The 25,846-nt window shown below is 28.2% G+C and overlaps 1 protein-coding gene across 1 annotated transcript; it reads right to left on the reverse strand.

Annotated features, from left to right (window-relative positions):
* Positions 1 to 8,676: 8,676 nt before the first annotated feature.
* On the reverse strand, positions 8,677 to 13,274 carry LOC101258083 (receptor-like protein kinase BRI1-like 3). The gene is made up of 2 exons (XM_004244278.5): positions 12,745 to 13,274; positions 8,677 to 12,649 (listed from the first exon to the last, which is right to left on the reverse strand). The coding sequence occupies exon 2, from the start codon at positions 12,479 to 12,481 to the stop codon at positions 8,903 to 8,905; it is 3,579 nt and encodes a 1,192-aa protein (XP_004244326.1). The 5' UTR covers positions 12,482 to 12,649; positions 12,745 to 13,274; the 3' UTR covers positions 8,677 to 8,902.
* Between the last annotated feature and the right edge of the window lie 12,572 nt (positions 13,275 to 25,846).

The raw sequence follows: 25,846 nt of genomic DNA on the forward strand, positions 1-25,846 counted from the left end.
TCTTCTTAGTTCATTTAAGAAAATTATCTTCTTTTTTTTTGTCAACATTACAATTTTAATCTTTTATACGTTACAAATTATTTTTCTTTCTTAGTTCATTTAAGAAAAATATCTTCTTTTCTTTTGTCAACATTATAATTTTAATCTTTTATACGTTACAGTTTATTTTTCTTCTTAGTTCATTTAAGAAAAATATCTTCTTTTCTTGAGTCAACATTATAATTGTAAGCTTTTACATTGAATGTTTAAGGCTAAAATATTAAAAGATGCACACCACTTTGGATTTTCTATTTTTTTAGTTCGTACGTTACAATTTGCTTTTCTTCTTAGTTTATTTATGAAAAATGTCTTTTTTCAATATTATAACTTTTTTTATATTGCATGTTCGATAAAAATATTAAAAAATATTTTAATACATTTCATATATCTTTATCTTTACTAAAGAAATTTATAAATTAAAATTAGATAAATAAATTAAACAATATTTAATATTCATCTTAATTATTTTTTAAATTTCATGGGCCGGGCTAGAGGGAAAAACTGGGTCTCCAAATGTTATCCAAGTTTGACCAGCCAATAATAGAAAGCCACGTGGAAGAGTAGTTTGACTGATGAGCTAATTTTGGGGATTAACATGTTAACATAAAAATGGACAAATGGCCAAACAATAGTAATTGCACTTAATTTTTATTTGCTTTTTGGCAACAATACATTTTAATGCATTGTTGAAAGTACTTCTTTAAATAATTAATTATTAGAGTTTGATATAAATATATATAAGAATAAATAAAACTCACTTCTTTTAAAAAGCTAATTTGAAAAGTATGATTTAAGAGAAAGTAATTTATTTTTAACAAGTACTAGCTAAACTAGCTAGTATTACTAATAATGTTATGCTTATGTACTTAGATATATGTATTTTTAGTTATTATATATTTTTTTAAGTGTATTATTATCTGTGATTTGAATAACTCTGTGAATAAGAAGCAAATATACTCATATTTAATATTTATATAGCCTGTAGTTTCAATTCAGTGTAAAACACAAGTACAAATAAGAATTTATTTAGTCTCTGCATTCACTTCACATTAATTTTTCAATTTATTGTTGTAATTATTTGTGTGGCTGATTGTTGTTAATGTGCGGCTAGTTATAATTATTATTAGTAGTAGAAAAAGTAGTTCGGCAAAATGAAAGGAGAGTTTTACGTTAAAAAAGAAGACTTTTTACCTCATTTAAAAAAAGGTGAACGTAATAATTATGAAATAATTATTTTTATTTTATACTACTTGTATAAATATATAAGAAAAAGGTGATTAATAGTTATTTAAAGATAATATATTTTTGTTGTGGAATATCATCAAATGTGGATTTTATATATATAAATATGTATTAATTGATAAAAATAAATAACAGCTACCTTATTTGAGTTGGAGTAAAATGTCGTGAATATTTAACATATAATCGTATATTCCAACGTAACACAAATGCCTTTATATTATATATATATATATATATATATATATACGGATTAAAAATCGAAAAGAATGCCACTAGGCAAGATTTCTATCATTGATCAACAACAAATTATTCATGTAGAACTTTCAAATACATTTTAGATTTGTAATTATGATTATTTATTATTTCGTAAAGAAAAATATTTGATTACTGATGTAAATTTAGGGTGTTGTAGACAGATAGAATGTTCGTACTAGCATAGTATATATGATTAAGTAAAGAATAGGAAGAACCTAATTGAGACCATTTATTTGGAATCATTTGAGGAGGTGGTGGTGGGGAACAATTGACTTATTTTAGTGTAATAATGATAAATAATACGTTATTTTCTAATCAAATATAGAATGATTGATAATGAACTGCTTATTTTATTCTCTACCACAGAAATAAAACTTTCATTCACACTGTTTACAAAAAGGAAAAATAATAATATTCCCTGAAGGTTTTTAAAATTTCCAGTTTTATAAATTAAAAGAAGATTTAGTGGAATTTAGTGCTAATGGGAAAGAATCAAATATAAATGATGATGTCTTTATCGGAGATAAATTAGAATTTTCAGTTTATAAAATTAGAACGTTTAATATAAATATAAGGTTTGAAGTAAAATAGTAGAGTTTATCGAATTTATGCCTATTATATTTGGTTTCACTTGTAGGTATAAATTGACGATATGCTATAATTTTTATTTTTATTGTTATTGTTATCTTGTATGTTGATGACATGAATAATATAAAAATAATGAAATATGACAATGACATTTAATAATATTGACAGTCTTTAATAACCAATATAAGTTTATGATAGTGTACGTTCTCTTCATTAATAAGCTTGACATAAATTAAGCAAATTATTTCCACTTCGATAGCTTTGCCTAATCCATTAATAAGCTTGACATTAATTAAGCAAATTGTTTCCACTTCGATGACTTTGCATAATCCATTTTTTTGGTGTCAATTATCATTTAATTATTTGATGCTCTACAATTTTGTATTAAGATTTAAACTAAACTGTCTTATTAAGTATTATTTTTAATCATCATTAAAGATTTCTTCAAAAATGACATCATTTGAACACCTTCCGATACGATCATTAATGTTTACAATTATTTATTTTTACATGAGGCGAAAATCAAATAATTAATTTAACTTGTTTAAAAACAGAGATTTGACTAGAAAATACTTTTTTGTAGCATATAAGGGTAGTGGGGATATACTATTCATTTTTCAAACTAGATTTCTATTACACTCTTTATTTCGTCGAGAAAGCAAACTCTAAGAGGCATTTGTCTACTAATGAAATTTCAAATTTTGAAAATTATTTTAATCATTTACCGAACTAATCCATGATTTCAATTTTAAATTTGCTATATAGAAATTATTTTATTTTAAAATATGCCTTCAACTTTCAAATATACTTTTAACTTTTATTTTAGAGAATATTTTTAAAAAAAATCTCAATTAAATCATGTCCAAACACTACTCGAAAGTTGGAATTGATAGTGAGAAGTGCATTATTAAAATTGTACGAGCAAAAATACTATAACTTATTTAATAAAAAAATATTCTAACATATTAAATATTGTACGTTAATAAAATTTTGAAAAGGATTATAACGTAGATGGTCCAATAAAAATAAAAATAAAATAGAGATAAAGAAAAAGAAAAAAAAGTAATAAAAAAAAACAAAAGATAAGCAATTAATGTATGTACGAAAAGATTAATGTGGGACTAATAAATTAGTGTATGTAGTAGTATTAGCCTAGGGATTATCACATGGAAAAGGAAATTTATAATACAATTAATTAATTAGTGGAATCTATTAGAGTAAGTATAGTTTAAATAAAGAAAAGACAAAGCAAAATTAACATTTTTGTTTTTTAGTGATAATAACATGACAATTGGGGGTTTCATTATGGAACCAAACAATGAGTCGAATTATTTTTCTGACATATAATTTTATAATTAGTACTAATTAGGATGCATTATCATTAACAACTGACAATTAGGCCATTAGATTTCTTAATTTATATATAGTACTAATCATCTCCAAAGTCCTAATGTCATGTGCAGATTGTCACCTCTCCATCATCTGCGGAGACACTTCAAAATTCAAATAGGGGGTAAGGGTCTAGAAAAAATAATATATTTTAAAGGTATATATACGTTCATGTGGATATAATATTATTAATAATTTTACATTAGTTTTTATGCTCATGTGGGCAAATATATACATTTAAAATACGATATTAAATAGTCTAAGGAGGTAATAGATCCTTATGAAAAATTTAGCATCACAACAATAAATTCGATCAAAATTGAAATATTTTTCTAGACCTTTATTCCTTCAAAATAAGAGGAGACAGAGTCAAAAATTTAATTAAATTACGACTTATCACTACATAACAATAAATATAATATATCTAATGGAATTTGAAAAGAGTATGTAAAATATAATCAGATCTTATCACTATCTTGTGAAAAGAGCGATTTATTTTTGAAAGATCGTCGTGAAGAAGAAGGAGACGATGAAGAAATATAGTAAGTAACAAAAAAGAGAGTGTCGAATCCTATCAAAATGGAGCAAAAACAACAACAAAATAGTCTGATTTATGAAGAAACGATATACTAGGACAGATTGTTGACTTATAAGTATAGACTCATATTTTTTTGCTTACAAGATTACGAATAAACTATATCTATGTATACTGAATGAATTTTAAATATATATTTAGAATTTGAACCGAAGATTTTGAATTCGACTCCACCCCTACAAATACATTTTACAACAGTAACAATAATAACTTAATCAATGAGATGTGAAAAAATAGTAAATATTCATGTCTTATTTATATTTTATAGATAAATAGAATATTTTCGATAAAGCATGATGCAATAATGTTATTTTTGTTTATTGGAGTACCTATTTGTTTTGTTTATTGAATGGCAGTCCAATGTTTGGCATTTGGTAGACCCAGTCAGTAGAGGTTATTTATTTTAGACCAATTCTCTGTCTTTTTTATACTCACACAACTCTATCCTTCCACTGTACAGCAGTACACAATTATTAAAGAGGTATATATATTTTTAATTCAATTCTAATAGAATAATCTTCCAAAAATGATTAAGACAATTAAATCTTGACAATGATTTAATAAACACACGCAACAATCATATGTTTCTAAATAGTAAAAATAAATAATGCCCACCGGCAGTTTTTGGCCATTTTTAAATTATTAGAGACCGAAATTGATAATAGCTATTTAAAATCGAATATATCTTAAATTTGAATCGATCTACTAACAATAAAAGCATATTTTGGATCAAATTCAAATGGAAGGAAAAATTAATTCATTTTCTATTATTGAATTTTAATCCCTTTTCCTTTCTTAAACGAATTGTCAAACGTTTGTTTATTTGTATCCAAAAAATACCCTTTAATATTTTCAGTTACAATTTCCTCCCTACTTGTTAATTATTTTGATATAACATATCTAAATTAGATTTTATGAGTTTAGAATTTAATATTTAAACAAATGATTTTTATTAGGGAAGATTGTATATAATAACAAATTAATAATCTAAAATAAATGGAGTAGCTAGGATTTGATTTAATTGTGCTCCATAGCAAACGTTTGCAAAAAATTGTCAGACGCCTCTCTTCCAAGTATCTCGCTCGCCACTCTCCTCCAATCTCTCGCTCACTTTCTCACTTATATACAAACACAAGTGTATAAAATTGTTTCTAATTGTATAAAGCAGAGAAAATTGTATAAATACATATATTTTTGTTCCCCTCTCTTCCCTCTTCCAGATCTCGCTCGCCACTCTCCCAAATCTCGCTCGCCACCCTCGCCTTTCTCACTTATACAAACAGAAGCTAAATGTATAAATTGCGTTTCTGTTTGTATAAAGCGTGAGAAAATTGTATATACACATGAAAATACATATATTTTCGTCCTATACACTTATAAATATACAATAAAAATACTCCTCTGCCCAGTTTCTTTTGTCTTTCTCTCTTTCTCGTTTTATACAATTTTCAAATTGTATCTAATTTCTCTCTTTCTCGTTTTATACAATTTTCAAATTATATCTAATTTCTCTCTTTCTCGTTTTATACAATTCGATTCAATTGTATATTCCTTGTCAAGTCTCTTTTGTCTTTCTCTCTTTCTCATTTTATACAAATTCAAATTGTATATAATCGTTCTATACACTTATAATAATACAATTCGTTTTATACACTTTATTTTTATACAGTTCTCTGCCCAAATGTCTTTCTCTTTCTTATTTCATACACTTTGTTTTATACAATTTGCTTCAACTGTATATGTATAGCGAATTATACAGTTTCTATGTTTGCTATGGAGCGCGATTATGCAAACTTTATTATAGCATACAAATATAAATTTTTTATTTGCTATATGTGAAAGTTGTCCAAAGAAGAATTTGAAGCTTCACATTTTTCTAGTGGGCCGGCTTATTAAGGTTAGTAAGCCCAAACTGTTTATCGAAATCGAATGTTTGTATAAGCCCACTTGTTAGTGGGTTTGAATTACCAAAATGATACCATATAGGGTGATCTTTAATTTATGGTCCCATTTAACTAAGTTTCTAAAATATTGAACTATTGAACACAAGTTTTAGTTTTTATGTGAGCATAAGTTAATTTTACATCGCAAGAGTTTGAGGGATTTCAAAAAGTTTCTAACGATGAAGATGATGTATGTTGTTTATCGGATATGAGTTTTAGTTATATTGACTTGTGAACAATTTAGTAATACAGATAACTAGCTAATTAAATAGGTTTATTGTATTGAGATATTTCAAACTTTTATTTTATCGAAAAAAATTAATCTATGAAGACGAGCCAAAAGATCAAGATCATATGTTGTAAATATCATTTATATCCATTCTCTTATTTTATCTATATCTCAATTCAATTTTTTGTTATTTCAATTAAGAAATTTGTGTTAAAAGTTATAAGTAAAATTTGACGATCAATTCAATCAATTAACGTAAAAGTAAGATAAAGGTAAAGTCAAAGCTTGTATAATTGATATGGCAAATCAAAACTTTTAATCACTGTTTTTAGGACAAAATAGAATGGATTACACCACTATTGAACTTTAGTGTCAATTAGCTAATGATGACCATCTATGGAACTCCTTTTAGGACCACCAATTGGCAATTGCAATGATACTCATGTGTCATTATAACTTTGATCAATTTTCCCCTACATTTTCTTCTCCAAATTTCTTAGCTTGTTTCTTTAGTGTTGGAAATTGGGGCCTAGCCATGTGATATTTTCATTACATTAATGTGGTCGGTTAAATTCATTATGGATCGATGAGTTATACTGATTTATTAGCTTATCACAATTTTTTTATTTGAATCAGCAATATGAGCAAGCTTACACAGACAAAGTTATATGTATATTTAACTTATTTTTCATTTTTATTTTGTTAATATAATGATGTTAACTGAAGAACCGTATATATATATTTGAGATTAATACCATAGAAATTCTTTTGAAGAGTGGAGTGGACCTAGATAAAAAGATGAAAAAAGAAGGAAAAGGCAAGCCTTTAATGAGATTCGACCTTTGCTCTATTTTGATACAATGTGATTATGTGAAATTGCAAAGCAGACTAAGAATTTACATGTTAATATTTTTACTTCTTGAGTTTCATCATCTTGGGATCGTGAATCCAATTAGATCTAAGTTGTCGATAAAATAAAATAGAAAAAGATGTAAAATTCTATATTTTCTTATTTGGAAATATTTTTAAGAAAAAATCTCAAAAGATATATGAGTGCAAATATATAACTTTTGAATGACACTTTTTTGAATCCAACATGAATTTATTATATTAAAATTATCCATTTTAAAAATATCATATGCCAAAATCATGGAACTACCTTCCTCTAAAGTCAAATAAGCTACAAAAGCCTCATAAAGTCAATAACTTACTCCTAAGGATAATCCATCCACAGTATTGAATGGGATAGCTTCTATACCTGCCTAATTACATTTTTAAAAAGTAATATATTAAGCAAACTTTATAGATCAAAATATTGAGTTATAATGAATTCTGTAGATATATTTGTAATTTTTCTCTTAATAACGAGACAAGTAAAAATTGTAAAAGGAGGTGCGAATTCCCAAACTGAAATTTATGAGTTTTTAGTGTATTTTGCAACACATTCTATTTAAATTACAGTTAGTTACTGAATTTTACCAATAATCGTGTATTTGCTCCTTGGTTATGAATGTCCTGATTGATTCTAGATAAAGGATCTTGTGACTATAAACAAACAAAAAATGGAATCAAAATGTTGATAATAACCACGATTGACGGCGTTTTTATGACTTTATTAGTTATGAATTATGATTAAACAAAAAGGATAAGCAATTTGATGAGCTGTAAAAAGCAGCTAATCCAAAGTTTTTGTCCAAATAAGAACAAAAAAAAGCATAATTAGTAGTCTTTTTACAATACCAAGTCATTTTCTTGAAGTTTAAGGAAGTAACAACAGAAAAAGAAACTATTTTAACTATTGTTCGTAGACAACATATTATTTAACACATCATGAAAAGTCGATTTCAAAGAAAATTTAGTTGTTATATGTGAATTTATTCCAGAGAATAAGAAAAGGAGCAGTCAATGCATGGTCGGACCACTAGGATCTATTATGCATAGTCTTACCTTGAATTTATGAAAAAGGCTAACCAGTGACCGACAATAACTTTACTAATTACGACCAAGATGATTGTTATATATAGACAAGTTGCCTTAAGTTTGCGTTATGGTAGACATCTAAAAGGGCTTCTTGGTTGTTATATCTACATGCTGTTTTTTTTTTTCCAACAGAAAACAAAAATATTGGTAGTATAGGTTAAACATTAGATGATTAGGTTTAAAAGGTTTTAAATCTGAGCTTTGGCTACATATCAGTTGGTTACAAGTTACGACTATGTTGCTCTGATCCTCCAAAAATTTTATGATACTCGTGTTGTATCCTTTGGAGTATCCAATACAATAGCCTTCACGATTTTTTGGAGATTCCGAGCAACACAGTGTTAATGCAGACAAAATAGTAATGTCAAATATTATCAATGTACAATAAGCAAAACTTTTGCCATGGAAAACAGAACAGATTAAGGGAAATTCATTGGAACATTCATATAAAAACATCTTTACATCTCCCATTCATCGTCGTGTTCTAAATATTTACACAGTAGGCAAAATCTGAAGTATAAACTCTTATCGATCTCAATAGTGAAGAACCATTAAAGATAAAAGTTTTTACTACTATCCATGAGGCGAAAAAGAGAAAAAAAGAAGAGAATTCTAACCACAAAAAGATCAAATATCATTGATTTACGGTTCCCTTTCTTGCGATTCCTCGAGTATAGAACCTTTCACTGAAATGCCATCAAGAATATCGCTTTCTGAATCAGTTTGTACTTCTTTAAACTTGGTCATCACTTGTATCATTGTTGGCCTTTTGTAAGATTTCTCATCAAGGCATTCAAATGCAACTTTCAAGTAATGATAGAGTTCAGCATCACCAGATAGATTTGTTATTAGCTCAGGATCAAGAATCTCGTGACTTTGTTTATCGTTATGAAGTTGCTTTGCCCATCCAACAAGATTGTTATCATCACCGAATACACGGGGATCTATTGGCCTTTTCCCTGAAAGAAGCTCCAACAGTATGACACCATAACTGTACACGTCCCCTTTTGCGGTGCACCTGAAACTTTGGTAGTACTCTGGAGGAACATAACCTGGAGTACCAGCAAGTGTACTCACACTTAAATGAGTATCCAGAGCATTTACCAGCCTTGCCATTCCAAAATCAGAAACTCGCGCCTCAAAGTTTTCGTCTAAAAGTACATTACTGGACTTCATATCGCGATGAATTATGTGTGGTATGCAGCTGTGGTGAAGAAATGCTAACCCTCTTGCTGATCCTATCGCGATTTTCTTTCTAGCTGGCCAATCAAGAAACATCCCTCCTTTCCCGCCATCATGAAGAACAGATTCAAGACTTCCCCATTTCATGTATTCGTATACGAGAAGCCTTTCCTCCCCAATCTTGCAATATCCCAACAAAGGGACAAGGTTTCTATGTTTGATTTTTCCAATAGTCTCCATTTCAGCCATGAATTCTCTGTCTCCTTGACCTGTTACGTGCACGAGCTTCTTGATTGCGACAGTACTGCCATCTCTCAGCTGAGCCTTATAGACTTCACCAAAACCTCCAGAGCCAATCATGCTCTCAGAGCTGAACCCGTTGGTCGCTTCTAGAAGATGACCAAAGGTCAGCTTCCTCAATGGTTTTTCAAATGTTGCCACATTAATGCTTAGAGGCTCGGGAACGGTTGATAGTTTCCAGCTGCTACTGCCAGAAGTTGGAAGGCTATCAATGTATTTATCTCTCTTCTCCTCCTCATTCTGAGTCTTTTTAATCTTATAAAGGGCAATAACAAGTAGGATAATACATATAAAAGAGACCATAATACCCACCACCATTCCTATAGTTGTAGGCTTCTTATTCCCATGATGGTAAATACTCGATGAATGGTGTCCATTGCCCGAGCCACAAGGAGGAAGGGGGACGCCACAAAGGCCTGAATTGTTTTCATATCTTGAAGCTGGAAATGTAGTCAGCTGTCCACCAGAAGGAATCGTTCCCGATAAGTTGTTGTTTGAAACATCAAGATCACTAAGAAATGAAAGGCCTCCTAACGAGGGTGGAATGAATCCCTGTAGGCTGTTATGTGACAGATCAAGAACTCCTACTATCTTTAGACCTCCAAAGTTGAACGGAATGGTTCCGGTAAAATTGTTGTGTCCCAAATTCAGAACCTGAAGGAAGCTCAATGAACCTAAATTATCAGGAATAGTTCCTGATAAAGAATTGTAGGAAAGATCAAGGTAAATCATGCTCCCATTGCTCGTGAAGGTGTACATCGTCCTGCCAGAATAGATCCGAGTTGATGGACAGAAATGAACCATAGGCAAAATGGCAAGCCTCTCTTCACGGATACCCTCGAACTCAACCAGTCCACCAGCACCTCTACATTCAGTTCCACCCTCATTTCTCACAAAAGCAAACTGTTTTCCAGAAGCCATTCCCGGATTAACATGACCAGCTTGATCAGCAAGCTCAAGGGGGATTGAACCAGTTAGAGCATTGCTATTCAAATCTAGCCATATCAAGTTCCTGCAAGAACCTAATCCTCGAGGGATTGGTCCAGTAAGTGAGTTATTACCTAACTGAAGGATAGCAAGATTTGCAAGATTCCCAATTCCTTGTGGTATCTCTCCAGACAGTCGATTGCTGGACAATGAAACCCAAACCAAGTTGGTACATTTGGAAATGGACTGTGGAAGTGTCCCTGAGATGAAATTGTTATTGAGTATGAGTGTTTGAAGGTTTCCACCATTGATGCAAATGCCCTCTGGAATTTCACCTGTGAGATTATTCGCCCACATTACTAATTCCGAAAGATTTGGAAGGTTCCATATCTCCAGTGGGATCGAACCAACCAAGTTATTGAAGCTGAGATCAATCTTCCTGAGGTTCCTACAATGTCCAAGCTGTTTAGGCACAGTTCCAGTAAGATAATTACTGGCTAATAGCATCGTCTCCAGTGGAAAGCCTGAGGCTGCAAAGCAAAACTCTGAAGGTACATTCCCGATAAACGCGTTGGAACTGAGGTCGAGCACCTGAAGTTTTGTACAGTTTACCAAAGACTTTGGTACATAACCAGTTATGTTATTGAATGGCAAGTAAAGATACCTAAGATTTGTCAATGAACTGATAACAGTATTCAAGAAATCACCCGATAGCTCATTGTTACCAAGGTTGAGACTGAAAAGTGAGGAACACAATTTAAAAGTTGAAGGAAGTTCACCAGTAAGCCGGTTTCCAGAAAGATCAAGCTCCTCAAGTGTGCTGCAACTCTGCCCCAATTCTGATGGAATTTTATCAAAAAACTGATTGTGGGCTAGCACCAATCGCTTCAAGCTCTTCAACTTCACCAATAACTCGACAGGAATCTCCATTCGGATCGAATTATGGGCAATGTTCAGTGTATTGAGGCTCTGGCAATTTGCCAAAGAGGGTGGAAACTCAACTGAGGTAAGGTTGTTGAAAGACAAATTTAGGACAGTGAGATTTTGACAAGTCCCAAGATCAAGATCATTGAGTTCTCCAGTTAAGTTATTACGCGAAAGATCAAGAACAGATAGACTCTTGCAAGAAGAAATGGAGCTTTTTAGCTTGCCAGCAATCTTATTTGAGGAGAAATTAAGGAGATTCAAATTCTGGCAGTTGGACAGTGCATAACTTAAAATGCCAAAATCTGAGATGGTGTTACTTGATAAGTCAAGCTGCAATAGTGAAGGTCCAAACTTTAGAACAACCCCTTTAATTGAATTCCCAGAGACATTTAGGTACTTAATGTTATCACAGGACTTCAATAAAGGCTCTAAAACAAGAACCTCAGAGAAATTATTAGCTGATAAATCAAGAAACTCAAAGCTACAAGAACTAGCTATTGAGGAAAGATTGCCATAGAAATGGTTGCCACTGAAATTAACTCTGAGCAAAGTAGGCAAGGCCATGAGATCAGTGAGGTGAAGAAGACCACTAAGCCCAACACTAGACAGATTAAGCTCAACAACTTGACCATTTGAACAAGAAATTCCATTCCAAGTACAAGGACTTGAAGAAGATAAAGTCCATTCATTCAAGAATCCGTTTGGATCAGATTCAACAGAGGACTTCTTGAAGGCTAATAACCTCCCTACTTGATCATTTTCAGCCAGTTTTCTTGCATTTGATACCACCACCAAAAAACTACTACTCAGAAGTATTATCATAAAGACAACATTTTTCAACACCCCATTTAGTGAAAAATATTCATGGCATCTTTTATGACTCATATTGCTGTAAAAAACACCACCAACTGCATAAAAATCAATTCTTTAGAATCTTTTATAGCTCATCTTGCTGAAAACAAACACCACCACCAACCAACTGCATAAAAATCAATTCTTTAATCTATTTAAGAACACCCCTCCATCCTACAATCTCCAAATCTTCAAGAAAACCTGTCCATTAATAATGAAAAACCAAACAGAGTGAATAAAAGAGCTCCAGAAATGATGGAAAATCAACAAAATGAATGAAAAGACAAAAACTTTACCAGATTCTTGATGGGTATTTTCAAGTCACAATCTTGAGTTTGTTAAAAAGAGAGGATTTTTGGTATGACAGCTGCTGCAGGTGTTTTGCTTGTACAAACAACAGTACCCCAGTAGTGAAGAAGAGGTTTCTTGATGTGGGGTGGGGTGGGTGGCAAGGGGTAGAGTACGATGTTCAGACACAATTGTCGGCTGGTCACAGGAAGTTCATGAAAAAATGTGTTTACTATAACATAAACATCAATTCAAGAGGTACAACAAAGTTTCTGCAAAACTTAACTAAGTAAAAATTGTTGAAAGAATGTTTTAAAGTAGAAAGAAAATGAAGGGGAAATTGGTGAAGATGAATGAATAGAATTAGCACTTTTTTTGTGTGTGGAGTTTGCTATTTCTCTTTGCTTTGTTTTTTTTATTAACATTCATCAAGAGGCACCTCATGACTCTCTATAGTCTATTTTAATTTATTTTTTGATAAGAAATATGCTGCTTTTCTTTCATATTTGGGTCCAGTCAAACTTGGGATTTGATTCTCTTTTATTCCCCTTTCTTTTGCTTAATCACTTTAATTAGGGTGTGGTGGACCCCACCTTAGCTTTTGTTAGGGTGGACACAAAAGACAAATATTGGTTAAGTGCTTTCATATGAATTTTAAGCTTTAACTTAATTCAAAAAATTAGCTCAGGAGATCGAGATAAACCTCATATTAACATAGGACTTTCATTGTCCATTTGTCTTTGTATGTCTATATCTATCAACTCAAACATGTATAATATAAAATAGAATTTTTGACACTTGGTAAATTGAGAAATCAAATGAATTTAGATGTGATACTGTGATAAAAAGAAATAGAAGCTAACTCAAAATCAAAAGCTAATTTTATAAGGTGAAAATATTGCTTAAAACTAGCAAGAAATTAATTGTATCATACCACACTAATGTGAAACGTCCATAATATGTTGAAAATAATAGTTTGCGTCTAATATTATTGGAGTAAAAAAAAATTTATGTTGTTTTGTCTTCAGCAATTTATGTCGTATATTTTTGGAGTTAGACATATTTATGTCATTTTGTTTCTGCTATAAAGTGGTCAAATTATCTTGTTCTATTGTTCACGCGTTAAAAGATTCAGTTATAGACGTGTAAGTGCCATTGAAAAAAATAAATTATTATTTCCTCAACTAATTTTAGACATTGTAATCATATTGAGCTAACTTTTACGGTTAATTTAAATCTATTATTTATTTTCTTTGACATATATAATCATTTTTTTAATTCAAATTTTATATTAAAACATCTTTGAAGAACATGTTTACACGAGTATTGCTCAAGATTAAGCAAGAAATTTAATTGCACCATCCCACAACAATGTGAATCGTCCATAATATGTTAATAAAAATAGTTTGTGTGTAATATTAATTGGAGTCAAAAGAATTTATGTTGTTTTGTTTTTAGTAATTTACGTCGTATATTATTGGAGTCAGACGTATTTATGTTATTTTGTAGGTCAAATTATCGTGTTCAATTAATGTTCATGCTTTACGAGTTTAGTTATAAACGTGTAAATGTTATTGAAGGAAAATAAATTATTGTTTCCTCATTTTAGACAATTCTAATCACATGAACTTATTTTTATGGTTGTTTTAAATTTATTATTCATTTTTTAACATATATGATCATTTACCTTTTATTCAAACTTTATATTAAAACATCTTCGAAGAACATGTTTATATTAAACTATTTGGTTGACATGTGCACGACACATGAATTGCTCAAGATTGTGCAAGGAGTTAATTGCACCATCCCACACCAATGCGAAACGTTCATAATATGTTGATAAAAATAGTTAACGTGTTATAATACTGGAGAGTGGAGTCAAAAGAATTTGTGTTGTTTTGTTTTCAACAATTTATGTTATATATTAGTGGAGTCAGATGAATTTATGTTTTTATTGTTTCTACTGTAGGCAGTCAAATCATTGTGTTTTAATGTTTACACTTTAAAAATTCAGTTATAAATGTATACGTGTCATTGATGAAAAATAGTTTATTGTTTCCTTAATTAACTTATTTTGGACAATACTAATCACATGAATTAACTTATATGTTTGATTTAAATCTACTATTCATTTTATTAATATATATGATCAATTACCTTTTATTCAAATTTCATATTAAAACAACATGTTTATATAATTATATTAAACTAGTGGTTGGACAATTTTAATCACATGAACTAACTTTTACGGTTAATTTAAGTCTGAAATTTATTTTCTCTAACATATATGATCATTTACCTTTTATTCAAATTTTTGATTAAAATTTTTTTAGAGAACATGTTTATATTAAACTAGTTGTTAGGCATGTGGTTGACACGTGTATTGCTCAAGATTACACAAGAAATTTAATTGCACCATTCCACACCAATGTGAAACGGTCACAGTACGTTGACAAAAAGCGATTTGCATGCTATATTACTGGAGTCAAACTAATTTATGATGTTTTGTTTCCAATCGTATATAACTGGAATCAGAAGTATTCATGTTGTTTTGTTTCTACGACGGTCAAATTATTGTGCTCTATTATCACACTTTAAAGGTTTAGCTATAATTGCTTAATTGTCATTGAAGAAAATTAAACTATTATTTTCCAATTAATATTGGACAATTCTAATCACGTAAACTAGCTTGTGAAGTCGACTTAAGTTTATATCTGTTTTCTTTAACATATATGATCATTCACCTTTTATTCAAAATTTTTGTTGAAACCTTTTTGGAGAACATGTTTATATGAAACTAGTTGTTGGACACGTACTTAACACGTGTATTGTGCAAGATTATGCAAGAAATTTAATTATATCATTCCACACTAATGTGAAACGTCCACAATAACAATTTGCATGTTATATTACTGAAGTCTAACAAATTTATGATGTTTTGTTTCCAACAATTTGTGTCATATATTACTGAAGTCAGACATATTTATATTATTTTGTTTATATTGGCAGACGATCATGAAATTATCGTGTTTTATTGTTCATGCCTTAAAGATTTAGCTATAAATGTGTAAGAGTCATCGGAGGAAAATAAAGTATTGTTTCCTCAATTAATTTTGGACAATTATAATCACATAAACTACCTTTTTAAGGTCGATTAAAGTCTAGCATCCATTTCTTAACATATATGTTCATTTACCTTTTATTCAAATTTTATGTTATAACATTTTTGGAGAACCTATTTATATAAACTATTTTCTGAGCATGTACTTAGTACGTGTATTCCATATTAAATCAATATGAATTCTTTAAATATAAATAATTTATTTGATAAAAACAGTTTGCATAGTATCTACGGGAGTCAAATGCATTTATGTTGTTTTATTTCTAATGCAGACAGTTAGAATTATCATGTTCTGTTGTTCACGCTTTAACAGTTTAACTTTTAATGTGTATATATTGTCGAAGGAAAAGAATTATTATTTCCTTATCTGATTTTTTGATAATCTTATTCACACTAAAAAAAAAATATTTCTATATTTAATAATATTATTTTACTATTAATAAAATGATTCAAAATTATTAGTTCAATTATGTATGAAATTTTTGTTTCATTTATTTATTTTAAATTAGTCTTTCATGCAATACTGATTTTGACTAATTAAGAATTACCCACCTTTGGATGAACGTGTGGTATTGGTTGCGGGGCAGCTACGTCTGTGAATAATTTTGTATTAATAATTAAAGGGAGCATTGTCAATGCAAAGAAAAATATATGTGTTTTCTTATATTTGTGTAGTAAATTTCGTAGTTTGGTGTGTGGTTGTTAGAAAGTTTTTGAGTGCACGAGAGGCAACTCCACCTCTTTAATATAATTTAATTTCATTATGTTCATCTCTTTTGTCTTCGTTATCAATGCAACATAATATCTATCTTTTCTTCTTTTTTTTCAATGTTTGCGAGATTTGAGTCAGCTTATGCGTATTTTGATTATTTTTATGATATATTTATTATTTTTTATATAGATATAAATAATAATAATAATAATAACTTTGTGTATCAAAATTTAGATAGATATACCCGTTTAAATCTAAATACAAGACTTCTATCCACTTTATCGATTACAAAGCCATATCTTATGTGCTAACAATGTATGTCGTGTACATTAAGATATGTTGTTTATATTAAGATGAAGCACAAAGTACATAATTAAAGCAAATAAATTGTCATATATAACTACTTAATTATTAATTGCTGAAAAAATCTCATCGAAAAACTAATTTTTCTATTTTTGAAGTTTATTTATTCTAACTCTCACATATTTATTAAAATATATATATTTTCACGCTCTTTGTCGCATTAGCGTTGGAAGGTAAATGGTTTATTTAATTTTCTATGGGATCTTATTAGATTTGATATTTGGAAGTCTCTGATTAGTCTTAATTGGCTACTTTCAATGCTCATAATTATGGTTTTAATTAATGTTTTTTTTTAAAAAAATATAGTTGTCAAACACTCACAAGTTTCTTTCATCAGAGGGACCAAAAAATGTACTACTAAATTTCTATATCAACTTGTAGTTTATTTCATAAATTATTCATTAATTTGTATTCTTGTAGATCATGTTTCCAAATAAAATAAAAAGATGGTAGTCTTATTAATCAGTCAAGAGTCAATGGATTTGCCTTCAATCTTACTAAATATTGTTGAAGATCCATAGACGTTAATAAGTGTAAATTTCGTCGTAATTTCCTACTAACTTAAATAATATCTGATTAGTAACTTGTGTTACAAATTTTATTTGTTTAAATATTGTAAACATTCTACCACTTGCCAATAGAGAAAAACTTATATTCTAATTATTTTTGTTATCGTAATACATAACTTAGCATATTTAATGTTTAATGAATTAAAAACGTACATTTTTTTATCCACTTGTGTAGGAAAAATGTTTTATTTAAACTTATTTTCGAGCTGTGGAGCAGCATAGTAAAGAATATTTTCTTGGAATAAAATATATAATACATTATTATATTTTATTATATATTCAAAAATGCACGGGGCGCGGAACCTAGGGTTTGATGCTTAGGGGGCACAATTAACAAGTCTGTTTTTTTCTGCTCAAGGGTTGTTTACTTCTTTATTTTTGGGTTTAAGTAGTGAAGAATCAAATCAGACACATAATTTATAAGATTTTATTGTATTTGTTCACTAGTCAATTCGTGGTTATCACATGTATGTTGAGGAATTATACATAGGTTTCAAAAGATTGTTAAGATAATTCTATTTCACGTGATATTAGGTCTAAGTCAACCTTTTTTAATATCTTCACTAATGCATTTAAGAATTATTATAAAACATGATCTAGCCATCTCACGCGATATTTATAGAGAGAGTAATTTTTGAGATATTAGGAGTGGCCAAATTACTAATTGGGGGAACAACACACTTTTGTCAAGAAAGTCACACGAGTGAATATAAAGTACCACAAAGTTGAATCCAATTCTCTTGTCTTATACTCATTCTTTTGCCATTTGTTATCACTACTAGATTCGATTCCCCCTCATAACATAATGCCAAAAACTCAACAACTATGTGTACGTTTTCAACAATGTAGTTTAGTAATTAATAAAATAAAAATGAATGATGAGATTTTCAAATTTAAAGTTTAGCAAAGTCAAAAATATATCACATTATGTGATTTTTTTGAGTTGTGGTGGATAGATAATTATGTATTCATACTATTGGAAAGTAACAGATATCTTAGTGAATTTATCAAGGTACACGTAAATGAATCGAAACACTGCTAGCAAAAATAGGGGAAAGTCATAAGGTTAGATGTTCTATTTTTTGTGAAAATAAAAAATATTACAAATCTTGATAAATAAAGTAACTCGAAACTTATACCCAATGAAAAATATATCATTTGCCTAAATTTATATGATATCATTTGAACATTGAAAGACGAACTTCTTTATTTTGTTGTCCTTTTGGCTTTGCATATGTTATATATATATGTATTGTAAAGGTTTTTAATTATTTATTTGTTTATATATATCTTAAAACTACGAAAAAGATATTATAAATTAAAAGAATAAATTGAGATAAATTTCTTTTTTTTTTTACTTCCAAAATCTGAGTTATGAATTATAAATAGAGATCAGAAAACGTAATTATTATATAATTAAATTAATCAAGATACGTTTAAACTGACCCAAAAACTCAATAATATTTGGTAGCATTCCAATGAAACAGACAGTCCCCTATTTTTTTTATCTATCTTCCTGGGATTACTCCCACATTGGGGAAATTCTTGAGGCAATCTGTTTGGTGTGACAATTAATTATTAATTAAAAATTAAACTATGTAAAAGAAAGTTAGAAGAAAAAAAAAGTAGTATTATTTGAATATAATTTGTTGCACTATGACAGAGCGGAATCCTCGCAAAGAAACCGGCCTGATTTTTGGACCGTCCTTTTTATACTTATATTCTCGATTTCAATTGAAGTATCTTAATTTCAATGAGCACGATGTTTATAAATAAATATAATATTTAATATATTTAGTTTTTAGATTTTTATACTCGTACACTTATCTATTGAAATTGAAAACAGCTACTAAATATAAAAAGGAGCTCTTTTTGCAATTAAAAAGAAGGTAAGACGTTTTAATTGAAAAAGAAAAGAGTATTTATTAAGTGTCTTTAGCCAAATGAAATGAACCCATTATCATAGTATATATAGGCTTTTAAAGTCGTCTACTAGCCAAAAGAAAAACAATACTAGTAAGGAGAGAAATAAAGATTATAATATTAGATAAATGATGCTCCATCAAATTGAATAAAACTCATCTAGTCTAGTAAAGTAAATTGGACAATTTATCAAGGGAAATATTCATCAACGCTATTTTTAATCGACCACCAATGATTATGATGATATAGATAAGATCTCTTAATTTTTAATTAAATTTTTTGAGTTTGAATTGTGAAAATAAAAAAAAATCAATCACCAAAGAATGAATGAATAAAATTTCTCTAATTCTTAACTAGATCTCTCATTTTCGAGCCATAAGAATAAGAAAAAAATAACGATAAATTATGATGAAATAGATAAAATTGCTTCATTCTTTACCAGGCATGTTGGGTTCATGCAATGAGAATGAAAAAAATCAATAATTTATAAAAAAACTAAATAAAATCTAACTAAAACGTAGGCGTTTTAGGTATGTGTTGATCATGCACTCTGGTGTCATTCCCTTGATATATTGAGTTCAAGTCATAAAAGAAGATTATAGTAAGACATAATTTCATATGCCATGAGCCTTACGTGACATAAATACGGAAATTAATTATAAATTTAAATAGACTAATAAACAGGGTAAATGGGCCCACAATCCTAATTTTGGGGAGGAGGGCCCATAGTACAATAGGGCTACCTAATTCCTTGAAAAATGAAAGGCTGGGCCCAATAATCGTCACGGCAGTCGCGCACGAGTGGCTGTGGGCCCAATTTTTGCCAAACATTTGACTTTCCGACAATTTAGTTTTCAAAAGGCTTTTTTTTATTTAATTGTTCTTTTCAAATAACAAAATTATCCTCCACACGTGTCCAAAATTTTGTGATTAATGAAGTTAGTTGGATTAGTACTCTCACATAAAATTTAATTAATGAGATATTTATGAAATGTGCCTACAAATTTTAATCTTGAAAAAGCTTTTATAAGCTTTCTAATATATCTAGCGTTTAAAATATGTCATATAAGTTTGATTATGCGTATGTAAAACATTATACATATTATAATTGATGTTGTTATATATAATAAATTAAAAAATTATGTGAATAATTTATCTTCATAAAAAAATATTTAAATTTGTTCAAAAAATATTTAATAAAAACACATAGTTACATAAAAAGATGTCTAGTTATACTATGTCATAATTCGAGTGTGTAAATGAAATTTAAATATGATCATAACTGGGGTAAAAGAAAAAGACATATGTATAGTGCTGTCCAACACATTTTTGCCTTTAATTCACTGTTAACTCTAAAGTAATATGAATATGGAAATTAGTCTTAATTAATCTTCTTTTTCTACGTCTTTTTTCCTTTCTAATCTTGGTCTAAATAACCAACTAACTCGTGACTTTTTTATTAAATTTTTTTGACTTCTTATACCCAACCAAATAAGAATGAAAAATTATTAGTTAACACGTAAGTAAAACAACCATTCAATCAGATTTTCCGGTGAAAATATGAATTATCCCATGATTTGAACGAAAAAAAAAGTTGAACTATGTAGACTTTATTTTGGAAATTAATTGGGCCTGGAGCCCTGAACTAGCGAGAGAAAAAACTGGGGAAACTTTCATATACATCCATTTAAAAATAATCTAATTATTTTTCATAGTTATAGTTTGATAATTACAATTCGTAACTACATGTTATATGGAGGAGAAAGGTGAGCGAGACAGGGAGAGGGACAAGAGAGGCAAGAGAAAGGGGGAAAAGAGTGGGAGAGAGGTGAATTGTATATGTATATCGATTAGATAATTGTATATTATATATTTGTATTTGTACATATGGCAAGCGAGAGTGGGAGAGGGAGTAGAGAGGCTAGCGATATCGGGAGAGAGAGGAGGGAGGAGAGAGGCGAGCGAGAGAGGGCAAAGAGTGGGAGAGGTGACTTGTATATATATATATATATATATATATATATATATATATATATATATATATATATATATATATAAATTTGTATATTATACATATGCATTTGTATATAGAGCAGGCGAATTTGGGAGAGGGAGGAGAGACGCGAGAGAGAGAGGGCAAAGAGTGGGAGAGGTGACTTGTCTATATATATAGGTTAAATAATTGTATATTATACACATGTATTTGTATATTCTAAGGTATTACACATATACAAACATGACTAATTATACAAACTCAAAGTCAACGCATGTAATTAATGTATAATGTTAATGATAATTATAGCAAACTATAACTATGATGAGTAATTAAATAGTATAAGTTTGCTTTGTTGCATAATTTTCCAAAAAAAACGTTAAAATATTTTTGTAATATTGTTACAATTTCATCTACTTAGAAGTGAAACTCTCAGCCCAAGAATATATGTAGGAGAAATAAAGCAAATACCTTGTAAAAGCAAAATGATTATAAATATATATCTTTGTATATTTGCTAATTGAATTTTATATCTATCTTACTCATCGCAATTAATGTTGAGTATGAAAGAAAATAATTATCTTTTCTTGATATAAGAAAAATAATAAATAAAAGAAATACATATATTTTAAAAAAATAAAATTAAACGAAAGGGATAACAAATTAATTTCAACAATAAATAAGAACAGAGACTGAAACTTACACATAAATTACATTCAATGTGTTTTATCACTTTCTTTCTCATCTCTTTCTATTTAGACATCTAATAAGGATTTTTCAATTATTAATTGATACGGCCTTTATTTAGAAGACAAAATAAAATAAACTTGTGGGCCGATAAAAGAAAAATAGAGGAAAGAATTAACAATTTGATGATTCGAACATTTATTGATAAAGTTAAATTTCATGTTGCTAATCAATTAAGATACGATAATTCTCCAAAAAAAATAAACAACTAATGTTGAGTATAAAATTAAAAAAATGATTATCTTTTCTTGACATGATAAAAAAAATATTTTAATACAGTGGACAAATAAAATTGAGCGAAAAAAATAATAAAATAATTTCAATAATAAATAAAAAGAGAATGATACTTATACATGCATCCATTGAATGTGTATTACGTCATCTTACTCAATTCAATTAATGTTGAGAGTATAAAAAAAAATAACTTTTCTTGAGATGAAAAAAGTAATGATAAAAAATAAATTTATTTAAAAAATGGTGAAAAAAGTAAATTAAACAAAAAAGGTAATAAAGTAATTTCAACAATAAATAAGAAAAAACTAACACTTACACATAAATAGCATCCGCCGAATGCGTTTTATGTATTTCTTTCTCAACTCTTTCTTTTTAAGCATCTCAAAAAGAGTTTTCAAATTTTCAATGCCATAATCTTTTTTGAAAGACAAAAATTAAAATCGTGCTTTAAAAAATAAAAAACAGGGGATACGACGATTCTAAAAATGATTGGACGTCCACTGATAAAGTTTAATTTTAGGTAGCTAATCAATTCAGATACGACGATTCTAAAAATAAATAAATGAGAAATTCATGTTAAGTATAAAATGAAACAAAAATAATTTTCTTTTCTTGATATAATAAAAGTAATAAATATATTTTTTGAAAAGTGTTCAAATAAAATTAAACGGAAAGGTGATAAAATAACTTCCAAAATAAATAGAAGAGACTGAGGGTTACACATAAATCACATTTGTCAAATGCGTTATTTGTCTTTCCTTTTCAACTTAATTAATTTTGAGTATATAATTATAAAAAAAGTTATTTTTTTTTTTAAAAAAATAAAAATAAAGTTAAACGGAAGGGGTAATAAAATAATTTCAACAATAAGAAGAGACTGAAATTTACGTATAAATCGCATTCGCTGAATGCGTTTTATTCTTTTGAACAAGAAACCTTATTAACACCACACCAATATGCATACGCATTTATAATATCATTGACTAATGTTATTTATGAATAAAAAACCTTAATAATGTTAATACCTTATATATGATATTATTCAGGATATAGGTTGTACATTTATTTTTTGAGGAAATGATTTTTTAAAAATTACTTTAGATTAATATGGTTAGTTTGAGTTTTATGACCTACTTTATATAATTTTTTCAATTAATGTTGGGTTACAAATTAATAATGGACGGGTCAAAATTAAATTAGTATAAATTACATAGATTTATACCTTTTAATAAATAATTATTGATTTTAGCAATATTTTTTATTTATTATTATTATACCAACGCTTTATTAAATCTGCTATATATATTAAAGTAAATTATGTATGCAATAAATATGTATTATAACTGTTTTTAAAAATATATAAGGCTTGTTTTGTAAGAAATTGACACATATATTATAAGTATATTAAAATGTGTGATACATATATTAATCATCAATAAGATTTGTATTATATGTGAATAATAAATTATGCTTGTAATATATATTAAATTTATATTATACATATATTAAAAGTGATTAAGTAAAAAAAATATTATTACTATAAATAATAAATATTATCTTAATATTTATGAAATAACACATGCTAACCCATAAGCTAACCCATTATGAAATAACACATGCTAACCCATAAGCTAACTGAATCATAAAGGATTGAGATGATGTAATAGGTGAAAGATAAAACCCAAGCCCAATGGGCTAGAATTGCATATCTACAAATTTAATTAGATAAATGATAAAAATCTCACATTTAAGTTTTAGTATTATCATTATTCTCTATTAGTTTTAAAATTTTTATTTTCACGCATCAAATTAATGTATCATGTATAAAATGTACATCAAATTAGTATATCATGTATAAAATGTAATATATATTACTTAACGATTAATATATCTCACGTATCAAATCAATATATCAACGATATATTAGTGTATCAATTTGAGGGATTTTTGTATTTATATACTTATAAGGGACAAATGGTAATTTTACCTTAAAAAATATGTAATTATTATCCTTTTGCCCAATTCGATTTTCTCACTTCATACTTTATTTTTTTCGTAATATATGATTTAATATGTTTAATTTTTTCATGCTGGATAGAGTAACTAGCAGAAAGATGTATAAAATAGTATAGCCTTTTTAAATCTAATTTTAAGGAATTAACCAAGAAAATGCACCAACACACCCATTATATATATATATATATATATATATATATTTGGACCAAAACTCATTTTCTAAATTTTAGTGTCCGTTTGAATTGACTTAAAAAATAGTTTTAAGTCAAAAACAAAAAAGTTAATCATAAATGATTTTAAAGTTAAAAAATAAAAAACAAGAGGACCTATTTTTGGATTTTGACTTAATTTAAGTCATTTTAAATTTGTCAACACTTAACTTATTTTAAGTTTTTTTTAATGACAAATACTGCTAGAAGTAAAAGCTGACACAAAAATAAGTTTAACTAACCTTTAATATAATCTAATTTAACTTTGAAAACTAGTCAAATTAATTTTTTTAAAAATTTAAAAATAAACAAAAAGAAGTATCAGCCATTAATTGAATTACAATTAAAAGTTGACTGAAATAGTATCTATCATTAGTTGAGCCACAATTAGAAGTGGAGATGATCATTAATTGAGTCAAACTTCCATTAATTAGTTCTTTGAAGTAACACCTATATATACAAGGTACTATTTTGGAGATTGAAATATAATATTCTTTTGAGTTTTTTCAAATAATTTATCTACTTTATCAAAGGTGAGATAAATTCTTCAATACATCTTATCTTTCCAGGTTTTATTGATAAAATTATATTTAGTAATTGTTGTTGTTATTTCTTTTAATATGTTTGAATTTTTTCAATCTTTTGATTATTTTTTTTTTATAATTGAATGAACTTGTTAAATCTCGAAGATATATATTCAAAATCTTAGTGAAACACTAGATTTTTAATCTTATATCTGCTTTTCGTAAAAAAATAAAGTTTCACTCGATAAAAAGGGTTCAAACTAAATTATTTTCTGACGAAATCGACTGACTTCTATTTTAGGTTTTATTCAACCATTTTTAGAACAATTTATATTGATTTACATTTCAATTTATATCTCTAAAGTTACATATAGTATTTTATTATTATGTCAAAAAGTTAGGAGGATCTACCTGTCTTTTGATCAAATTGAGAATAGTCATAAGAAAAATTTCCTTGAATAAAAACACAAACTAAAGTTAGCATATTAGATTTTAAATAGATCTGTCAGAAATATATATACCAACGGGTGTTTTCTTTAACTAGACCAGATAGCAATTAAATATTTATTACTCCATTTCCCTATTATTATTCACAGTGGTATTTATTACTAATATATATATATATGTATTAGCTTTTTCTACACAATTTTTTACTAATTTACTGTATTTTATCTTATACTGATTTGGTTCAATCCAGAT

The sequence above is a fragment of the Solanum lycopersicum genome, chromosome 7 (assembly GCF_036512215.1).
Source record: "Solanum lycopersicum chromosome 7, SLM_r2.1".
Taxonomy (NCBI): Eukaryota; Viridiplantae; Streptophyta; class Magnoliopsida; order Solanales; family Solanaceae; genus Solanum; species Solanum lycopersicum.